The 23668-nt window shown below is 34.6% G+C and overlaps 2 protein-coding genes and 1 pseudogene across 2 annotated transcripts; 2 read left to right on the top strand and 1 right to left on the bottom strand.

Annotated features, from left to right (window-relative positions):
• Window positions 1-2164: 2164 nt before the first annotated feature.
• On the top strand, window positions 2165-3169 carry LOC120127537 (8-amino-7-oxononanoate synthase-like). Its single transcript, XM_039145413.1, has 4 exons — window positions 2165-2372; window positions 2452-2600; window positions 2683-2790; window positions 2882-3169. Exons 1-4 carry the CDS (start codon window positions 2165-2167, stop codon window positions 3167-3169), a joined length of 753 nt encoding a protein of 250 aa, XP_039001344.1.
• Window positions 2889-4218, top strand: LOC120127536 (8-amino-7-oxononanoate synthase-like). Its single transcript, XM_039145412.1, has 2 exons — window positions 2889-3657; window positions 3759-4218. Exons 1-2 carry the CDS (start codon window positions 3491-3493, stop codon window positions 4216-4218), a joined length of 627 nt encoding a protein of 208 aa, XP_039001343.1. The 5' UTR covers window positions 2889-3490.
• Window positions 4219-10285: 6067 nt separating this feature from the next.
• LOC120127534 lies at window positions 10286-12596 on the bottom strand (annotated as a pseudogene).
• Window positions 12597-23668: the final 11072 nt, after the last annotated feature.

Here is a 23668-nt window from a genome sequence, read left to right as displayed (position 1 = left end):
CGAAAAGGCTCGAACTCAAAAAAAATTTAAGAGCTCGATTGAAACTCGATTTTGAGCTCGATTCAAGCTCGATTCAAGCTCGAACTCGATTAAAGCTCAAACTCAAACTCGAATTTGATCCTTAGGGGTAAATTAGCTTTAGGCTCTCTAGATTTATGCGTTTTGTACAAAACAGTCCCTCAATTATTTAAATTTTAGCTTAAATTAGTCCTCATTTAGATTTTCTTAATTTAGTCTCTGTTTAGGATTGTTTTCTTTAATTAGTTGTGTATATTTATTTGGCATGTTGATATGTTTATGTATAAGTATGTGATAATTTATTTATGAGCCACATAACATCATTTTGCATTTGTATGTTACCTTCATGGCATAACTTAAACCCTAACACATAAACCCTAAACCTTAACACATAAACCCTAAACTCTAAACTTTAAACCTTAAATCCTATCACATAAACTCTAAACCTTAAACCTTATCACATAATTAGTTATGAGGTAAGTACAATATAGTATCTTGATATTAAATGCTCAAACCCTTGATATTATTTATGATATTTGAACCCAAAACCTCAAAATATAACAACAATTTAAAAAATTAGTTATTACAAATATTTTCATTAGAAATATATTAAATATTTGTCATTAGAGAAATAATTTTTTTTATCAATTTAAAATAAATATAAGAATATTTATTCAAAAATAATTTTTAACCATTTTCAATTCAAGAATATTTATTCATCAATAATGTATTTTTAATATATTTTTAATAATGTAATTTTAAAAAATATAAAATTATAATATAATATTTTTTCGAGCTGCTCACGAGCTTTTCGAGTCGAATATCGAGTAGCTCGTTTCGGCTCGTTAAGAACTCGAGTCGAGTTCGAGCTCGAGTCGAGTCCATTCGATCCGAGTATTTATCGAGCCAAGATCGAGTCGATCTCGAATAGCTCGCGATCTGTCTCGTCTCATTTACAGCCCTAGAAAAAGCTACCAAACATGGAACTTTGCACCTATTCAATACTCCTTTATTCTACCAACTATCACTTACTTTCGTGAGATCACATATTAGGTATTTTTAAATAATATTTAAAGTTACATAAATTAATAGTAGTAAAATAATTATTGTTATTAAAGAGTCATTATTTCTGTAATTACTGTTTTAGGACTTAAAGTTTCTGTTTTTTTCATTTTAGTCTTTTAAATTTCAGTTTTATATTTGTCTTTAAATTTTTTTGTTTTTACTATTTTGATCCTTAAAGTTTTTGTTTTTCTTTATTTTGGTCTTTATAAATTTAAATACTTATTTTTGCTATTTGTATTTCGGTTTTTTATATTTATTTATTTTCATTTTAGTCCCTTATGTATGTACATATCATTTATTTTTTATATGTAACATTATATGAATAATATTAATTTTATATTGTAAATATTTTTATATCGCATGTTTCTAATCATCATTGTTTGCTAATATACGAGAATGGAAATTTCACTGTGAGAAAAATCTACGAAGACATCTCCTAAATACAAGGGAATATGTTTTTTCAAGGATTTGTCTCATAAAAGCTTGTTTTATATTCGATAATTTTATTTGTACTACGTTTATTTATTTCAAGTATTTTCCACAGTTTTTTATTTTTATTTCGTTTTATTTAATTTTATTTTGTCCTTGTGAAATTCGTGAATTAATATCGTTTGTGGAGAGAAATCTATGGGAAAGTCTCCTAACTACAAAGGAAGTGCATTCCCGAATATTATTCATTAATTATTCGAAGATTGTTCACATTTTTTAAATAAATTCGAATGAATAAAAGGATCGTAATTTAAATATATTTTCGAGTTTGTAATTCCTGATATTTAAACAATTTATAATCATTTAGGTACCAAAAATTTGGGCGATGTGGGGATGCTAATCATTTCCTATGCGTAACCGACTCTCGAATCCATTTAATTGAATCTTTGGTGACGTAGACCAGTTTTTTGTCTTAAAAACGATTTTTCTTAAAATTATTTTTTTAAGACGTTTTTAGATATTCGACCTACCTAACACAAAAGGTCGATGGCGACTCTATTTAATTTAATTTAAAATCATCAATTTTTCCAAGATTAAAATCATAACTATTTTTAAAAAAATAAAATATTGTTCCACCCTAAAATCGTGGGACATGTACATTGAAGAAGCACTTCCAAAGCTGGAGTCTCGCAATATGTTTACGCCTCTAAGGCCCATGAATATACCCATTGCAGGAGAAGAAGGAGCTCAAACCAAGTTCGATGAAGATGAATATCAAACATACGATGGAATTCAGCCTTGGGATCGACTTGCTGCTCAAATTGAACTCCCGCAATCATTCTTCCAACGATTGTTGAATGGTATGTGTTCTAACATTCAGGCTTAATATTATTACATGTGAATTGTGGGTACATCAACATGAAATGCATGAGCATGCAGGAGTTGAGCTTGTCAGCAAATATGAAGTTGAAGAAAATGACATAATAAGTTCAAACCAGGAGACGGAGTACAAGAAGCTTATTCTATTCGCTGGAAATGATTTCTTGGGTTTGAGTAGGCATCCCACCATTGCGAAAGCTACTGCCAAGGTATTTCATTTTTCGAATGAATTTGGAGTATGATGTTGAAATTCATATTGTACATCAATTAATGATTTTTCAACTTCAACAGGCAGCAATGGAACAGGGAACTGGTCCAAGGGGTTCTCCACTTATCTGTGGATATACCAATTATCACATGGCACTGGAATCCAGCTTGGCGAAATTAAAGAAGAAAGAGGTATATTATATCATATCTCACTTCTTTTACCTATAATTTATTAAACATTCGAATTCAATGGCTTCATTCGTTAGTATATTCGGGATTGTAGGCTTGCCTTCTTTGCACATCAGGCTTTGGAGCCAATATGGCGGTGATGGTTGCAATCGGAAGTATTGTGCCGGTGATATGTGAAGGTGAAGGAAGGAGGCCAGCAAAGGAAGAAAAGGTTGCCGTATTCTCCGATGCACTTAACCATGCCTCCATTGTTGACAGTCTTAAACTCGCTGATCGATTTGGAGGAGTCAAATTATTTGTGTACAAACACTGTGACATGTCTTACCTCGATGCACTGCTGTACGTCGTTTTCTATGTTAACATGATTTCCTTGGATCTTTAACATATATGATTAATTACCACCATCTAAACCTGGTTTATTTTATGGAAATTTCACAGAACAAACTGTAAAAATAAGAGAAAAGTGGTGGTGACTGATAGGAAAGCCGGCCGTTTCTTGTCTCAATTTTCATTTCTATTTATCTGTCTTCAAGTATGAAGTCTTATTAAAACCATCTTCTATTAACAGCTTGTTCAGTATGGATGGAGACATTGCACCCATGGCTGAGCTGGCTCAGCTCCGCAAGAAGCATGGGTTTTTGTGGGTGCTTGATGATGCAAGTCCTTCAATATTCAATTATAAAAATCCATTGATTATAACATTATGGATTCTTGTGAATCAATATTCCACTTTTTCAGGCTCATGGAACATTTGTTTGGGGAAGAATGGAGGGGACTAGCTGAGGAATTCAACTGTGAGTACGATGTGGACATATCCATTGGCACATTGAGTAAGACAGCATCTTCTCTGGGAGGGTTCGTAACATGCAGGTAGTTAATGGCTTTACCATATATATGTTCAAAGTGCATCCATGGAAGTTCAATTATTTTACATCATACGAGCTCATGATATATGAATGGTAAATAAACAGCAAAATATGGAAACAGTGGATTCAATCAAGGGGAAGCTCTTTCATATTTTCAACAATTGCGCCTATTCCCTTAGCTGCTGCCTCTTATGCATCTGTGGTGGTGGCAAAGAAAGAATCATGGCGTAGAAGGGAAATCCAGAACCGAATGAAGGAGTTGCACGCTCTAACTGGGATCCCTGTCAAAAGCCAGATAGTATGCGTCATGATTGGAGATATGATGCAGGCCATCAAAGCCAGACAGTTTTTTTTCTTTCTCACTCTCTTATCTGTTTCATATCTTTCTATTGAGTGGCTGTCGGACCACCTGCAGTCGCTCCGAATACAGCAAGGTTCGATAACGACACCAACACATAAATTATTCACATATATAATCTTTACTTATTTACTCTTCATTCAGGTTGCGATTGACTCTCACTTCTGTACACACATCAGAAGATATAAAAAGGCTTGTTGCAATTAATATCAAAGTACGTCAAGTTTCAAGTTCCCAGCAGCAGCGATTGCTCCGATTATTTAACTCCCAGGCTTTAGCTCAAGCTTTGTATCGTAAACCTGGGATTTGTTATTGTTTTGTCATCAAACAAAATAACAATGGCCTAAAACGGCTAGGCCTAACTACTTGAGTTTCTCAAGGTGCTTTGTGTTTGTGTCATTCTTTCCTTGACTTTGGACCTTTCAATACAACAATTGTTTCAATTACAGCTTCTGCTATTAATAAATTCTTAATTGATTTCTTCTGAAATATGCATATCAGCCGATAAAACATAGGACTTTTAACAAATTATTAAAAGCTTTCTCATACTCCATTGTTCAATAGAAAATACAAAAAAAATCTAATATATAAGAATTTAAAATTTTCAAGGATGAATTGTCCATCCATGATTGCATCATTAAGTGCAGGAAGAGAATTTGCAACCGAAACAACTGTTGGATCATAAACTTGATCCATTATGGGAGCCTAAACTCAAACCCAAATTAAATTGATGTCATTGCTTACATCAATTAGATGAAGATGTCATTGCTTACATCAATTTAGTTAGGTGAGAGTTACGTATTTGTAGACTTTAATGGTTTAAATTATTTTATTTGTGTGGTGTATGATTGTTCTTGAGTAGTATAAATATCCCTCCCCATTTTAGTTTAAGCATCAAGAAAAATTAAGAGATTCTAAGTGAGTGAAAAAGCAAAGTCTTATAAGAGTGAGTTGTAGTTCTTGTTTTTGAGTGAGAGTGCTCTTGTAATATTTGTTTGAGTTTCAATAAAAGTTGTTTGTGTGAGTGTTTTATTTCCATCAAAGTGGTATCAGAGCGAGTTGGAAAGATCGAAGATCTCGACGAGAGGAATCCGCCGCCGCCAAAATCTTCCCAATCTGAGTTCTGACGCGCCGCCACACACCGTCAGAAGACTGCTGCCAAAAAATCAAGTTAACTCACCGAGTTGAGCCGAGTCAGCCAAGTTGGAGCCCCTTGATCGAGTTGTCCAAGTCCCTCCCAAGGTTTTTCGGCGTTCCGGATTCATCCTTGCAATTGGATTTCACAAATTCTCATTATATTGAGAGATATGGCAAATGGTATGGCACAATTCCAAGTTCCAACACTCAACAACAACAACTACAACAATTGGAGTATCAAAATGAAGGCACTTCTTGGATCACAAGATGTGTGGGATATCATAGATAAAGGCTATAACGAGCCTACAGATGATGATGCTTTTGCTACTCTTACACCAGATCAAAAGACAACTTTAAAGAATTCAAGAAAGAGAGACAAGAAGGCTCTCTACCTCATCTATCAAGCATTAGATGATGATGGTTTTGAAAAAATTTCGAGTGCAAGCTCTAGTAAGGAAGCGTGGGAGAAGCTGCAAACCTTTTACAAAGGATCCGAGCAAGTGAAGAAGGTTCGTCTCTAAACATTAAGAGGTAAATTCGAATCCTTGCACATGAAAGCATCCGAGTTTATTTTAGATTATTTCTCAAGAGTAGTAGCTATTTCTAATCAATTAAAAAGAAATGGTGAAAAGTTGGAAGATGTGAGGATAATAGAGAAGATACTCCATTCGTTGGATCCTAAATTTGAGCACATAGTCGTGACGATTGAAGAAACTAAAGACTTGGAAGAAATGACGATCGAGCAACTCCAAAGATCATTGCAAGCATAAGAAGAAACATGGGTTTACTGAGCAACTCCTCAAGCTGCAACTCAAAGATATGCATGAAACCCAACGTAATGATAGAAACCAACGTGGCCTAGGCAGAGGTAGAGGCCATGGATGAGGTGAAAGTCACGGACGTGGACGAGGCTGGAATTTCAACAACAACTATGAGAAAGGAGAAAGCTCAACACAAGGTCGTGGAAGAATCAATCCGAACTCAAGATATGACAAATCTCAAGTTTGATGTTATAATTGTCAGAAGTTTGGGCATTATGCTTCAGAATATAGAGCTCCCAATAACAAAATTGAGGAGAAGGCCAACTACGTAGAGGAAAAGACAGATGGAAAAGAAACTCCTCTTCTAGCTCTTCTTCTAGCACGAAAGGAAGCTGTTGGTTGCCAAGCAAATTCCTGGTATCTTGACAGTGGTGCAAGCAATCACATGTGTGGAAGGAAAGACATGTTCGTGGAGCTAGACGAGTCAGTAAGCGGAAATGTTTCGTTTGGAGATGATTCCAATATAACAGTGAAAGGAAGAGGTAACATCCTTATCCATTTGAAAGATGGGAGACATCAATTTATTTCAAATGTCTACTATATGCCCAATATGAAAAGTAACATCTTAAGTTTAGGGCAACTGATAGAGAAAGGTTATGATATTCATAAGAATAATTATAATATTTCTATAAAAGATGATAAGAATGACTTCATTGCTAAAGTGTCAATGTCAAATAATAGAATGTTCTTGATCAACATACAAAATGATGTTGCAAAGTGCCTGAAAGCTTGCTACAAAGATGCATCATGGCTTTGGCATCTCAATTTTGGAGGTCTAGAGCTGCTATCTAAGAAAGAGATGGTGAAGGGACTACCTTGCATCAACCATCCTGACCAGCTTTGTGAAGGGTGTCTAGTCATGAAACAATTTAGGAAAAGCTTTCCAAAAGAGTCAGAGACAAGAGCCATGAAGCCACTTGAGCTCATCCATACCGATGTGTGAGGACCGATCAAGCCAAGCTCTCTCGGTAACAGTAACTATTTTCTTCTCTTCATTGATGATTTTTCAAGAAAAACATGGGTATATTTCTTGAAACAGAAGTCAGAAGTTTTCAAAGTCTTCAAGAACTTCAAATCAGCAGTGGAGAGAGAAACTAGTAGAAAGATCAAAGCCATGAGATCCAACCGAGGTGGAGAATTTACTTCCAGGGAGTTTCAAGAGTTCTGTGAAGTAAATGGAATTCATCGACCAATGACAGTTCCTAGATCCCCCCAGCAAAATGGTGTAGCAGAAATAAAGAACAGAACAATCCTCGACATGGCACGAAGCATGCTCAAAAGCAATAAACTACCCAAGGAATTTTGGGCGGAAGCAGTAGCGTGTGCAGTCTACTTGTCAAATCGATCTCCAACAAGAAGTGTATGGGGAAAGACACCGCAAGAGGCATGGAGTGGAAGAAAGCATGGCATTTCCCACTTGAGAACCTTTGGAAGTATAGCCCATGTTCACGTACCAAACGAGAGAAGAACGAAGATTGATGATAAAAGTGAGAGTTTTATCTTCATTGGTTACGATACTAATTCGAAAGGCTACAAGTTGTACAATCCAGACAATAAGAAGTTTGTGATTAGTCGAGATGTGGTCTTCAACGAAGAATGAGAATGGGATTTTAACTCTCATGTAGAAGACTTCAATTTATTTCCTCAGTTTGAAGAAGATGAGCAGACAATGAGGGAATAACTAGGTGAACCTCAAAAAGAACCTCAACAAGAGCTTGAAACTCCACCCACTTCACCAACATCAACCACTCAAGGAGATTCATCACCTTCGTCATCGTCAAGTGGGAGTCAAAGTGAAAGAGTTGTGCAACATACAAAAAGCCTTAGAGATCTCAATGAGGTAACTGAACGACAAGATAATATTACATTATTTTGTCTGTTTGCTGATTGTGAACCAATGAGCTTTCAAGAAGCGGTACAAGAAAAGAAATGGAGAAATGCGATGGATAAAGAAATCAAGGCCATCGAGAAGAATGACACATGGGAACTTACCTCACTTTCCAAGAGACATAAGGAGATAGGTGTCAAATGGGTGTACAAAACAAAGAAAAACGCCAAAGGAGAGATTGAAAGGCACAAGGCGAGGCTAGTTGCTAAAGGCTATAGTCAAAAGGCTGGAATTGACTATGATGAGGTATTTGCTCCTGTTGCTGGATTGGAAACTATTAGACTAATCATTTCTTTGGCAGCTCAAAACAAGTGGAAGATACAACAAATGAATGTAAAGTCTACCTTCCTAAATGGATTTCTTGAAGATGAAGACTACATTCAGCAACCATCAGGCTACAAAGTCAAAGGGCACGAAGACAAGGTGTTGAAGTTGAAGAAGGCTCTTTACGGGCTAAAACAAGCACCAAGGGCATGGAATAGCCGAATCGACAAGTACTTCCAAGAGAATGGCTTCAACAAGTGTCCCTACGAGCACGCTCTATATATCAAGATCAACGATGGAGATATTTTTCATGGGAGATACTACTTTCACATGGATGTCAAAGAAACAACCGATTGTCACATTATCCACTTGTGAAGCGGAATATGTTGCTACTACCTCATGTGTTTATCATGCAATTTGGCTTAGAAATCTATTGAAGGAGATAGGTTTGATACAAGAAGAGCCTACCAAGGTTTTTGTTGATAACAAGTCAGCCATTGCCTTAGCAAAGAATCCAGTATTCCATGATCGAAGCAAGCACATCGATATTCGCTACCACCATATAAGGGAGTGTGTTGCAAGAAACAATGTGGAAGTTGAATACGTGAAGTCACAAGATCAAGTTGCCGATATTTTTACCAAGCCTCTGACGAGCGAAGACTTCATAAGATTAAGGAACTTACTAAGAATCACAAGATCAAGTTTAAGGGGGAGTGTTAGATCATAAACTTGATCCATTATGGGAGCCTAAACCCAAACTCAAACTAAATTGATGTCATTGCTTACATCAATTAGATGAAGATGTCATTGCTTACATCAATTTAGTTAGGTGAGAGTTAGGTATTTGTAGACTTTAATGGTTTAAATTATTTTATTTGTGTGGTGTAGGATTGTTCTTGAGTAGTATAAATACTCCTCCCTATTTTAGTTTAAGCATCAAGAAAAATTAAGAGCTTCTAAGTGAGTGAAGAAGCAAAGTCTTATAAGAGTGAGTTGTAGTTCTTGTTTTTGAGTGAGAGTGCTATTGTAATATTTGTTTAAGTTTCAATCAAAGTTGTTTGTGTGAGTGTTTTATTTCCAACAACAACCTATAGAAACATCACATTATAGAAGTTATTCTACATTTAAGTTGTAATTGTTATTTCAATTCCAAATTAAACATTCTATGAAAAAGAAACATCGTCATCATCAAAGATGCATGATTATATTGCTCAACTAGCCTATGAAAAAGAACTAAGATGTATTTCAGAAGGTAATAGAGGTCTCAGAAGTGCAAAGGTACTACTTGAGACAATCTTGAAGTAGAAGTAATAATCCACTCCGCGATCTTGCACTAAACAGTATCTATTCAAAGATAACTCTTAACTATTTGACATTAAATATTCACTCCCCTAACATTTCTAATACTCACACCCCTAACATTGAACGCGCAATGATTATGTTTATCTAGTATGGAAAAGGGAGATATAGCAAGATTCAAAAAGAGATGAAGTAAATTACAAATAACCTACTATAAAACATAAGACAAAGTACAATTGTATATTTTAGTGGATTTAGAAATATTTTTAAAGATGGATACACATATATTAATTATGTAAATTTTTTTACGGGTGAATAGAAATTTTGTTATGATAAATACAATTAATAAAACCAATAGGAATTAGTTCAAGTGGTAATCAGTTTAATATCATTTAAGCAAGATCTCGAGTTTGACTCCTTGTGTATACATAAAATCTCTGTTGAGAGACTTACCTACTAAAGCTAGGTGTACGATGCGAGTTAGTCCAAATTAATTAAGGCAAAACCTTGAAACTATGAGGTAACTAAAAAATACAATTAATAAAATAAATAATTATTTGGAAAAAAATCAGTTTTGGCATCATATGACTGGATTTTTATTTAAATTTGGACATTGTACATAGCACAGAAACTACACATTAAAATTTTTACTTGATGCATATAGCAGCACTTATGTAATATTGTAGCAGCTTAGTTGCTGTCTAAGCCAACAGGAACAACCACTTATCGAAAAAAGAAAATTACAAAAACACAAAGCAAGAAACTAAAATACGGTATTTAGGTCTATCCATATCCGACCTTTATTCTGTTTGACGAGCTAAAGTTTTGTTTTCTGTGCTAATGAGCCCAAGTTATCGCACATAAGCTAAAGCCTGGCACTTGTATAATTGGAGTTGTCAATGTTGCTCGGAGCTTGAAACTTGACGTGCTTTGATATGAGTGCAGCAAGCCTTTTTATATCTTCTGATGTTTGTACGGCAGTTAAAGTCACCCGTATCCTGAGGGGAAAAATCAAGAGGATTATATACATGTATGTCCATAATTACGGATTTTAATCTGCTACAAAGTATATAATTAACGTGTTCGTGGCGTTATTAAACTGTAACCTTGCTGTATTTGGAGGGACTACTGGTGGTCCGACAGCGACGCAGTAGAAACCGGCTTGTAGAAATTCCCTATGCATGGCATATCGAGAATGTTAGACATGTGTGTTATACATCAGTGATAAATAACAGTAGAGAACGAAAACAAACTGGTTGATTTTGATAGAATCCTTTATATCTCCGATCATGATGCATGAAATCTAACTTCTGGCAGGGATTCCAGTTAGGGCATGGAACTCTTTCATTCGCTTCCGAATTTCCCTCCTACGCCATGATTCTTTCTTTGCCACCACCACCGAGGCTGTTCCATATATGTTAGTACAAACATTACGATTTATGCATTAATCAAGTAGACTGTGATTTGGAAATCTTTACCATGAGAAGCAGCAGCTAAGGGAATAGGTGCAACTGTTGAAAATATGAAAGAGCGACCCCTTGATTGAATCCATTGCTTCCAGATTTTGCTGTTGATGTAACTTTCAGAGATTGTGAACTCGTTTTGATGTAAATTAATTGAAGTTCCATCGATGTTTGAAGGCATTAATTACCTGCATGCCACGAACCCTCCCAAAGAAGACGCTGCCTTACTCAAAGTGCCGACGCATAAGTCGACGTCGTATTCACTGTTGAATTCCTCAGCTAGTCCCCCACCATTTTTGCCCCAAACAAATGTTCCATGAGCCTGATCAAAGGTCGAAAGTATTGTACATATATGTTAAAACGGAGCTATATATTCATATAATTTCAGAAAAATAATTGAATATGGAAGAACTTACATCATCAAGGACCCATAGAAACCCATGCTTCTTGCGAAGCTGAGCCAACTCACCCATGGGTGCAATGTCTCCATCCATACTGAACAAGCTGTGGATAGAAGAAGATCTAGTTATTGAAATAGTAGAATATAGACTAAATAGATCTAGAAAGGCATACATACCTATCTGTGACCACCACTTTTCTCTTGTTTTTGCAGTTTGTTCTATGAAAGAAAAACCATTTTTATAGTAATGTAAATGAACCCATGAACTGAAAGCCTTTTAATATAAAAGCAAAAGGAAAACAATATACAAGAGTGCATCCAGGTGAGACATGTCACAGTGTTAATACACAAACAATTGGACTCCTCCTTGTTGTTCAGCGAGTTTAAGACCGTCAACAATGGAGGCATGGTTAAGCGCATCAGAAAATATGGCAACTTTTTCTTCCTTTGTTGGCCTCCTTCCTTCACCTTCACATATCACCGGTACAATACTTCCGATTGCAACCATCACCGCCATATTGGCTCCAAAGCCTGAAGTGAATACAAGGCAAGCCTGCAATCCCAAATGCCCAACAGTACTATAGTTTCTTCTCCAGAGTGATCCAAGACGAAATTATACTAATTGTCTTTATAAATATACTTTACAATATACCTCTTTCTTCTTTAAATTTGCCAAGGCGGATTCTAGTGCCCTGTGATAATAGGTATGTCCACAGACCAGTGGGGAACCCCTTGGACCCGTTCCATTCTCCATTGCTGCCTGTTTAAGTTGAAAACGAATGAAAACCAATCCATAAATATATAATCAATAAAAATGAATTACCTTGGCCATAGCAGTTGCAATAGTGGGATGCCTACTCAACCCCAAGAAATCATTTCCAGCAAATAGAGCTAGCTTCTTGAATTGCTTCTCCTGGTTTGAACTTATTATTTCATGTTCTTCTCTTTCAATTTTGCTGGTAAGTTCAAATCCTGCATGCGCCATGGATGTACATTACATATACCCACAATGATAACGTATGTCAATATATATACATGAATGTGTACATGCATGTTAAACACATACCATCCATCAATCGTTGGAAGAAAATTTGTGGGAGCATAACTTGAGCTGCAAGTCGATTCCAAGGCTGAATTCCTTGGTATGTTTTGTATTCATCTTCAACTAAATGTGTTTGATCTCCCTCTTCTTGTCCCGCAATTGATATATTCATTGGCCTTATAGGCAAAAACATATTGCGAGACTCCAGCTTTGGAAGTTCTTCTTCAACGTACAAGTCCCACGAGGTCTTAATCTTCCTCATTGATTCCATTTCAGTATAAATCACAAGTGATGGCAATTTGTTGTCTGTGTAAGAAGGATGGGAAAGAAAAGCTTGTGTTAGTTTTGCTTGGTTTCTACCTCATCAAACCCATCTATATTTATAGTGCAATTTCCTATCAAATTTGTATTATCAATTGAATACTGAAAACATTATTTAGTGTTTATTTTATCATCCACCTTTTTCCGGTAAAAAAAGTGTGGTAATTAGGGTTTGTAAAATTCAACTTAATTTAAGAGAGTACAATTTTTCGATTCAACGTTACAAAGTTTCACTTAATTCGACGCATAATTTTATAAGATTGATTTGAAAAAATAATAATTTTAATTCGAGTTACAAAATAGGACTCGATAACTCAAAATTTTTAGTAATTAATCGATTTTGAAGTTCGAGTCCAATTTTTGAACTCTACATGATATATGTATATCACATATAAAAAAATATAAAGATATATATATGTATATCATATATAGTTACAGAAATATGTTTAAATTGAAAACAATTAGTATCATAACATTGTAAATATTTACAATTAAATTTAAACAAAAACTTAACAACTAATCTCAACTTGATTCGAGACAAAATTTAAATAAAGTGTAAGTGGTAAAATAAGATTGGTCAACTTGGTTAACTCGATTTTTTTTTTTTACTCAGACTAGATGTGGTTGAATACTCACCCTTAGTTGTAACAATAACTAAGGATGTTCAATCAATTAATCATTTATTTAGATACTAAATCGATAGAAAATATTTAATTCAAGGACCGAACCAAGAATTAATCCCTTAACTTCATATAAAATTCTAATTATGGATTTTTTTTTGTAAATCTAAAATAGTTTAAGGATAAATTTGTAATTTAACATTCGTAGAAATTTTATTATTCATGTATCTTTCGGGTAAATATCATGATTTTTGCTTACTATTTGCAGGGTGACTAGTTCTTGAAATGTATGAGAAGAGAAGGCTTGGTTTAATTCTTTGCTGAACTACGTGATCATAATTCTTGTTAGGTAGCTATATGATGAGCATCGATCAATTTTTGATCACATGGATGGTAAAATTGTTTCTTTGTTATTATGGGAGAGTAAGGCTGGCATATCTGAAACACGATCGATTAAAAGTCTTACAGTAGCCGGTTTCTTGTTGTCACAGGAGAGCAAAGTTAAAATCTTTAGAAGGATGCCCGCCGTTGACGATCGAAGGTCTGGAAACGGTGATTCTTTCCTGTAAGGACCTGGAAAGTCTTATAGTGGTATCATGCAAGAACATAAAGGAAAGTGGCATACCTCCTGCACTTGCTACATTGTTCTCTATTCTTAAAGAGTTGAGGTGGAGGCTGGACGCTAAATCGCTGCTCGTATCAAGCCTTGTAGAAGCCGATAAGTGCTATGCACATAAGTGCTTTCTTGAACTTGATCATGATGTACACAATACTCTATAACTAGTCAATTGTACTAAAATAATCTCTCATTTTGCAGTTAAGCCGTCTAACTTCAATTGTCATTCACATGCTTGCATGGTACCATGTACTTAAATATACTCAATTTCATAACAATATATATAAATGTAAGCCACACATCAACTTGACTTTACAATATTATCATAACTATCATTTCATCATATTCATGTATCGTAAATTCAGTGATGTTAGAGTATGCCCAAAAAACAATCATATGATGATTGTAATAATACTTTTATTTACCGATTTTATTGAATAAAGGCATCGCCGCTATTATTTTCATATATATATATATATATATATATATATGTTTTTAACATAAACTGGAAGATAATAAAGTCCATATAATGACACAATTGTTATTATTAAAAGATCCCTAGTCAAGTATTATTATGGGCATGGACAATAATAATACGCTTAAGACTAACATGTTATTGATTGATAACAACGAGTTGTCTTTGACATAGAGATGTCAGAATTGATACATGATTATATTGTTAGAGAACAATGTATTGGATTGACCGACCATGAGCATATGTCTTGGATTATTATGTGACAGTCATAACATTGCTCATGGTGATGGTTATATGTATGATCCTCATACTTGAGATCAATACTATCCCAACATATATTGTTGCGTGTTTAGATGCAGCTAAACAAGCTCCGTAACTAGTTGCTCTATAAATACTGTTATTGAATATATCTCAATATATGTAGAGGGTGTGTATGATTAAGATAGGATTTGTCCTTCCTACATAATAGGAAATATATCACATGCCACTTAATTGAGTAAGACTAGAAACGCATGGCCATGCTCGAATAAGTTGATATTAGATATCATAAACTATTCGTTAATTAAAGTCCACTCTAGATATCAAGAAACAATAGATGGGCTATACAAGTGTGACTATTCCAAGACTTGTGCGTATTCTAGATATAAAGGATATAAGGATGTAATACATAAAAGAGTTAATCACCAAGATGATATGTCGAATCATATTTTCTTGTAACTTAGGTGACAATGATATATTGCTAGATATCACTTATTGTATGTAATATCAGAATTGTTCTAATAATTACTGCTAACATTACAAGAACCTACAAGGTCACACCCTAGGAATGAAACGAGCAAAGATGTACAATTTGTTGTGTTACTAAAATATATATCTAGAGTTAATTAAATATATGTTTTAATAATCCTGAATATTTAATTTCAATTAATTAAATATAGATTTAATTAATTTGAAATAATAAAATCCCTAATATGATTAGGGTAACTTGGATATAAAAGGATTATTAAATTCCAATTAATTAAATATAGATTTAATTAATTTGAAATAATAAAACCCTAATATGATTAGAGTAACTTGGCTATAAAAGGGTGTGTTAGGTCTAGCAGCCGTTTCAGAACACACACACAAAAACCTTCAACCGTTTTTCTCTCAAAACTGTTTTGGGGAAGAAAAATATTGCTCTCAATCGGCTGAACTGAGTAGAGGCCGAGACGTGATTTCGTGGATGCTTACAATTTGAACCGATCTACACCACTAGTATTCACTATTGTCTTTGTTGTTTTTCAAGGAATCCGCTGTAATTATTCGCATCCCTTCCTCCCTATTTCAGTTTTTCGTACTTGGATCGCTGGTGAGACCGTCGAGTTTTGTTTCCGCTGCGCCATGGGGTGCGCCGACGGTCTCAACAGTGGCATCAGAGCCACTTGTACGATCTGAATTTGGGTTAAATTTTTTGTTGATGCAATATGTATGAGATGCATGCTTTAGTTTTATCGATTTCGGTAAATATGTTGATATTATTGTTCAAATCGATAACGAAAAGATTAATTTGTTAATATGTTTTTCAATCGATTTGTTGTTGGATGATCTGTGGGTTTGCGATAGCAGATCGTGTTTGAAAATGGAACAATGGTTGTCTCGATGCAGAAAACCTTCGGGATTGAAAATCCTAAAAGCACGATTCTGTTGATAATTGTTATCAAATTGTGAAGTTTTTCCATGGAAACAGAAGTACTCTTTTTCAAAAAAATCCCATCGGCCGTCGCAGTACAACCTAAGCGTATTAGGGGCTCCGCCCTTAGACCCCTCATCAACAGTACAAATTGAAGGCCCATATTAATATTTTTAAAAAAGGCGTAACAACGTGTATATATATGTGATATGTTTGTTTTGCATGGTGTTTGATATGCATGGTTATAGCCCTTGTTCAATTTACAATGATTTATTTTGAAATAAGGTATGCGAGCCGTGCCTTTCTATATCTCTGTTGTATTTCTCTTCTCATGTTACTCCCTCGTATGTAAAACGAGTTTCTTTTAAAATTGTAAACCTATGAAGATTCACAAGGAGCAGAAGAATGGCGAGAAGATGCCTAGAGAATAGTCTTAGGCTTTAGGGTTCTTGGTTCTCCCATTGGCTTGGGATGGGCCACCTTATTCATTATTTTGGGATATAAACATTGCATCTTATTTATTTCTATATTTTTTATGTATGCAATGCATCAAATGATAAAATAAGAATAAATATTAATGAGATCAATAAGGGCCTAATATTAAAACGAAAAATGATGAGATAATTACGCAAATCCCTCTTTATAATCTAAGTTAACTTAACCGTCCAATATTTACCCTCGTTAAGGCTTTGATCAATATTGTGTGGGCTTTTCCAAAGCATTGGCACATAAATCTATCTTGGTTAAATGCGAAGAATAAGCAAGTGATATTAACCGGTTGGAATATTGGTAATAACTTAGCTAAGTTATTCTAATAGGATTAGAAACCTAGAGGTTAAATATTTGGATAAGTCATGAGATGACTTGAACAAAAGTTGTTCACCAAAATGAGGAGTTACATGAGATATAACTAGTAAAGTGTTACTTACCTAAATAATCACTACCCTAAAAGAAAATCCAAAGCTGATATAGGACATTGATGTATTATGGATTCTCACCCACTAGAAAAAATTTCGTTGAATTTTTTCGAAATTAAAACAAAGAGGGTTTTTAATTTTGAATAAAATAGTGGGGGTAATTTGTAAATAAAATCCTATTTATAAATTTTAATTCGGTAAATTTACTTTAATATTTCCATTGTTGTAGATTTAATGGCAAAGAACACTTTATCACTACAATCACTCCTTGAGAATGATAAACTTAATGGCATAAACTTCATTGATTGGTTTCGTAATTTGAGAATTGATCTCAAACAGGAAAGGAATGAATATTGTTGAAAATATTTTGATATTTCGATATAACAAATTAAGTTAAATGAATTTTAAGATTTTCCAAAAAGATTTTCTAAGTATATTCGATATAATTATTCGAATATCAAAATAATACTCCAAATCTTTCAAATGTCATTTTTAATCCTTACTCAAGTGTAAAATTAAGTTTTAATCTTAAAATAATTTCAAAACGATTTTACAAAATATTTTGAACCATCTCAAAGCCAAAAATTCCAGATTGCTCAGAGGGAACCGATTCCCCCCTTAATGGTTTGGCTCCGAGAATTCCAGTATGCTCGGAGGGAACCGATTCCCCCCTGTGTAACGGTCGAAATATTTGAATTTTACACTTAGGAAACCGATTCCCCTTAAGGGGTACCGATTCCCCCCACGCTCCAAACTGTTTTATTAATTGATTTCACACTAAAACGGCTATATTATCTTCATTAATGATCTCAACGTTCAGAAGTGATTCAAGGTGTATTTAAGCAAGCTTAAAAGCCATTGATCAATAACAAGAAACATCAAGCAACTAGAATCAAGAGAGAATCAAAGAGAAAGCATCAAACCTCAAGTTTGAGCATTTCAAGCCTATTTGTTCATTCAATATTCATTTTGCTTTCAAGAACACTTATTGTGCTCAATTGTATTCATTCTTGAGTGTTCTTTTCTTTGTTCTAGAATTGTGCAAACAATATACCTTGTGAGGATTTCCTTGTAAGTTTGCAAATTTGTATTGTTCTCTTTGGGAGAGAGTGTTCTCAAGAATTTGGGGTATAATTCTTGAGGGTTTGTAAGGTTACTCTTTGTCCTCAAAAGAAAGACAAATTAGTGAATTTGTGGAAAATCCTTAGTGTGGATAACTAAGGTAGTGGACGTAGACTTTGGTTGAGAAAGTCGAACCACTCTAAATCGCTGTGCAATTTCTTTTAATTTTCTGCAAAAGCTTCCACCAAAATTTTTATTGCCAATTCACCCCCCTCTTGGCCAATTCCGTCAATCGATTAACTCAACTAGTAATTTTAAGATTTTGAAATCAAGTTTTGAAATTACCCCCCCTTACTCTAACACTTCTCCCCTTTAAAACACTTTAATATTTCTCCCCCTTTTTGTTAAATCAAAAAGACTTTTAAAACAAGGTTTTGAAATCATTTAGCCAATTGATGATAAATATATATAGCTTAAGCTGCTAAGAAGATTAATCTGCCACAGATCATCTTTAATGAGTTTCCATAAACATTGTTCTTTCCAAGAATATAAAAACCTTGGTTTATGGTTGTCTCCTTAGTAATTTGTTTATCAAACTCGGTCTTTGGGTCAATGGGTTTATCGTCCCAAACTCAGAACTTTGAATTGTGAAACATTTTGATGTTCATGGATTGTTTTATTTTGGATGATTGAATTTGATGGATAATTGGATATTTGAACTTACATGCTTATATATTTGGTTTGGTTTTAACTTTCATTTTGAGCTTAATGTTTATTTTTGCATCATTTACATATTAGTTGCATTATGACCAATTTTTGTCATTTCACATTATTTATATTGAATTACGGAACTAATGGCTAACGTTTCTCTTGATTATGATCTTATCAGCTTAAGCTATATATATTTATCATCAATTGGCTAAATGATTTCAAAACCTTGTTTTAAAAGTCTTTTTGATTTAACAAAAAGGGGGAGAGATATTAAAGTGTTTTAAAGGGGAGAAGTGTTAGAGTAAGGGGGAGTAATTTCAAAATCTTAAAATTACTAAAATGTTTTGTTATATCAAAAAGGGGGAGATTGTTGAAAACATTTTAATATTTCGATATAACAAATTAAGTTAAATGAATTTTAAGATTTTCCAAAAAGATTTTCTAAGTATATTCGATATAATTATTCGAATATCAAAATAATACTCCAAATCTTTCAAATGTCATTTTTAATCCATACTCAAGTGTAAAATTAAATTTTAATCTTAAAATAATTTCAAAACGATTTTACAAAATATTTCGAACCATCTCAAAGCCAAAAATTCCAGATTGCTCAGAGGGAACTGATTCCCCCCAAGGGGGTATCGATTCCCCCCTTAATAGTTTGGCTCCGAGAATTCCAGTATGCTCGGAGGGAACCGATTCCCCCCCAGGGGGTACCGATTCCCCCCTGTGTAACGGTCGAAATATTTGAATTTTACACTTAGGGAACCGATTCCCCTTAAGGGTTATCGATTCCCCCCACGCTCCAAACTGTTTTATTAATTGATTTCACACTAAAACGGCTATATTATCTTCATTGATGATCCCCAATGTTCAAAAGTGATTCAAGGTGTATTTAAGCAAGCTTAGAAGCCATTGATCAATAACAAGAAACATCAAGCAACTAGAATCAAGAGAGAATCAAAGAGAAAGCATCAAACCTCAAGTTTGAGCATTTCAAGCCTATTTTTTCATTCAATATTCATTTTTCTTTCAAGAACACTTATTGTGCTCAATTGTATTCATTCTTGAGTGTTCTTTTCTTTGTTCTAGAATTGTGCAAACAATATACCTTGTGAGGATTTCCTTGTAAGTTTGCAAATTTGTATTGTTCTCTTTGGGAGAGAGTGTTCTCAAGAATTTGGGGTATAATTCTTGAGGGTTTGTAAGGTTACTCTTTGTCCTCAAAAGAAAGACAAATTAGTGAATTTGTGGAAAATCCTTATAGTGGATAGCTAAGGTAGTGGACGTAGACTTTGGTTGAGAAAGTTGAACCACTCTAAATCGCTGTGCAATTTCTTTCAATTTTCTGCAAAAGCTTCCACCAAAATTTTTATTGCCAATTCACCCCCCTCTTTGCTAATTTCGTCAATCGATTAACTCAACAAATATGTCATTGAGGAACCTGTTCCTGATGAACCGGCAGCTAATGCTTCAAAAGCTAACAAATACAAATTCAAGAAACATATGGATGATATGTTAGATGTTGGATGTCTAATACTTGCCACTATGACTCCTGAGCTTCATAAGCAACATGAGGATATGGTTGCATATGAGATGATTCAAAATCTTAAATAAATATATGAAGGACAAGCACGTCAAGAGAGATATGAGACCTCTAAATCTCTATTTCAATGCAAAATGGCAAAAGGAACTCCTGTAGGAGCTCATGTCATCAAGATGGCGGGCTACATCTAAACGTTGGAAAAGTTGGGATTTCTTCTCAAAGATGAATTGACTGTCGATGTTATCCTGCAATCGTTGCCAGATAGCTTTAGCCAATTTGTCCTTAATTTCAACATGAATGAAATTAACAATACTTTGCCACAGTTACTTGGCATGTTACGAACTGCTGAAAGTAACATGAAAAATGTTGGACCTAAGCCCATTCTGATGGTCCACAAGGACAAAGAAAAGGGAAAGAAAAAGGTAGTGGCAAATTCTAAGGGAAATGGTAAGACTAAACCAAAAGGGAAAAATGCATTGAACCCAAAGGGGAAGTTAGCAAAGAAGGAAAATGTTTTCATTGCGATAAGACCAGACACTGGAAGAGAAACTGCCATGTTTACCTTAAAGAGGTCAAGAAGGCAAAAGCAAACGGAACGTTTGTTTCATGTATTTATGTTATTGATGTTAATTTGTCAACATCTACTTTTTAGGTATTAAATACCAGTTGTGGTTCTCATATTTGTACTTCTATAAAGGGTCTGCAAAAATGAAGGAATATGGCTAAAGGAGACGTGGACCTACGAGTGGGAAATGGAGCAAGAGTTGCTGCATTATCTATAGGGACATATGTTTTATCTTTACCTAGTGGACTTGATTTAAATTTAGAGAATTGTTATTATGTGCCTAGTTTGACTAAGAACATTATTTCTATATCTTGTTTGGACAAGATTGTTTTTTAGATTATTATTAAGAGTAATTGTTGTTCTTTTTATCTCGATAGTGTTTTTATGGTTCGACACAATTGGTTAATGGTCTCTATATTTTGGATCAAGATAACACCATTTATAACATAAATACTAAGAGATCAAAAACAAACGACTCGAATCAAACTTATCTTTGGCATTGTCGTTTAGGCCATATAAGTGAGAAACGCATATCAAAACTCCATAAAGATGGATTCTTAAATTCATTTGTTTTCGAACAATATGATGTATATGAATCTTGCTTGTTGGGAAAAATGACTAAAGCTCCTTTTAAAAGTAAAGGTGAGCCAGCAAGTGATTTATTGGGGTTAATACATAGTGATGTATGTAAACCAATGAATACACAAGCCAGAGGTGGATTCTATTACTTCATTACTTTTACCAATGACTTCAGTCGGTATGGGTATATTTATCTTATGCGCCATAAATCTGAATCCCTTGAAAAGTTTAAGGAATTTAAAAATAAAGTACAAAATCAACTAGGAAATAGTATTAAGGCACTTCGATCAGATCGAGGTGGAGAATACTTAAGCATAGAGTTTGATGAACTCCTAAAAGAATGTGGGATTGTCTCATAGCTTACACCACCTGGTACACCACAATGGAATGGAGTTTCTGAAAGAAGGAATCGAACACTGTTAGACATGGTTTGATCGATGATGAGTCATACTGATCTTCTGACTTCTTTTTGGGGACATGCACTTGAAACAGTCACTATCACACTAAATCGTATTCTATCTAAATCGGTTCAAAAGACATCATACGAGATATGGACTGGGAAACGTCCTAGTATGTCTTTTATGAAGATTTAGGGTTGTGAAGTTTATATAAAACATCATATGTCTACAAAGCTCGAACCTAAATCTCATAAGTGTATATTTGTTGGATATCCTAAAGAAACTAAGGGATATTATTTCTTCAACCCTAACGAGAACAAAGTGTTTGTTGCTCAAACAGGAGTTTTTCTCGAAAGAGAATTTCTCTCAAAGAAAGGGAAGGGTAGAAATATTGAACTTGGAGAAGTTCAAGAGCAACAAATAAATGAACCTGAAGTTGAGCATGTTTCACAAGTTATTGAGGAGCATTCAACAGATTTAGAAACACAATCACTGCATAGATCCACAAGAGAACATCGTACACTTGAGAGATTTGGATTTCTCCTTACGACACATGGAGATGTTCTTCTTATGGATCAAGATGAGCCCAGGACTTATCAAGAGGCAGTGTCTAGCCCAGACTCTGAGAAATGGCTTGAAGCCGTGAGATCTGAGATGAATTCCATGTCAGTAAACCAAGTATGAACTTTGGTTGAACCACCTGAAGGGGTCAAACCTATAGGGTGTAAATGGGTTTTCAAGAAGAAAACCGACATAGATGGTAATGTACAAACATACAAGGGGCAATTAGTCGCTAAAGGTTTTCGACAAGTTCATGGTGTAGACTATGACGAAACATTCTCCCCTGTAGCTATGTTTAAGTCCATCCGGATCCTGCTCGCAATAGCTGCATTGCATGATTATGAAATCTGGCAAATGGACTTCAAAACCGCTTTCCTTAATGGAAAACTTGAAGAGGATGTATATATGACACAACCAGAAGGTTTTGTCTTTCCAGGAAATACTGGAAAAGTTTGTAACCTACAGAGGTCTATTTATGGACTAAAGCAAGCTTCTCGAAGTTGTAATCTTCGTTTTAATGATGTAATCAAAGAGTTTGGTTTTATTAGAAATGAAGATGAGCCTTGTGTTTATAAGAAGGCTAGTGGGAACATTGTTTCTTTCCTAATCTTGTATGTAGATGACATACTCACCATAGGAAATGATATACCTACTGTACAGTCTGTTAAGACTTGGTTAAGTAGTTGTTTTTCTATGAAAGATTTGGGTGAGGCAGCGTATATCTTAGGAGTTAAGATCTATAGAGATAGATCAAGATGACTTCTAGGTCTGAGTTAAAGTACATATATAGACAAAGTGTTGAAAAGGTTCAGTATAGAAGAATCCAAGAAAGGATTTTTGCCTATGAGACATGCATTTCTCTTTCTAAGGAAATGTGTCCTTCAACTCCACTAGAAAGAGAACGGATGAATAAGATTCCATATGCTTCGGCTATTGGTTCTATAATGTATGCCATGATATGTACTCGACCAGATATATCGTATGCTATAAGCATGACGAGTTGGTATCAAGCAAATCCTTGTGAAAATCACTGGGTTGCGGTTACAAATATCCTTAAGTACTTAAGAAGAACTAAGGATAAATTTCTTGTCTATGGAGTGGAGGAAGAGCTTAGTATAAAAGGTTATATTGATGCCAGCTTCCAAACTGACAAGGATGACTCATGATCGCAATCGGGTTTTGTGTTTTGTCTTAATGGAGGTGCTGTGAGCTGGAAAAGTTTGAAGCAAAACACAGTAGCTGATTCTACAACAGAGGCTGAATACATTGCAGCCAGTGAAACAGCAAAATAGGTTGTTTG

This window comes from Hibiscus syriacus, unplaced genomic scaffold (genome assembly GCF_006381635.1).
Source record: "Hibiscus syriacus cultivar Baekdansim isolate YM2019G1 unplaced genomic scaffold, ASM638163v2 tig00110469_pilon, whole genome shotgun sequence".
NCBI lineage: Eukaryota > Viridiplantae > Streptophyta > Magnoliopsida > Malvales > Malvaceae > Hibiscus > Hibiscus syriacus.
This window is presented reverse-complemented; position numbering and strand designations above follow the sequence as displayed.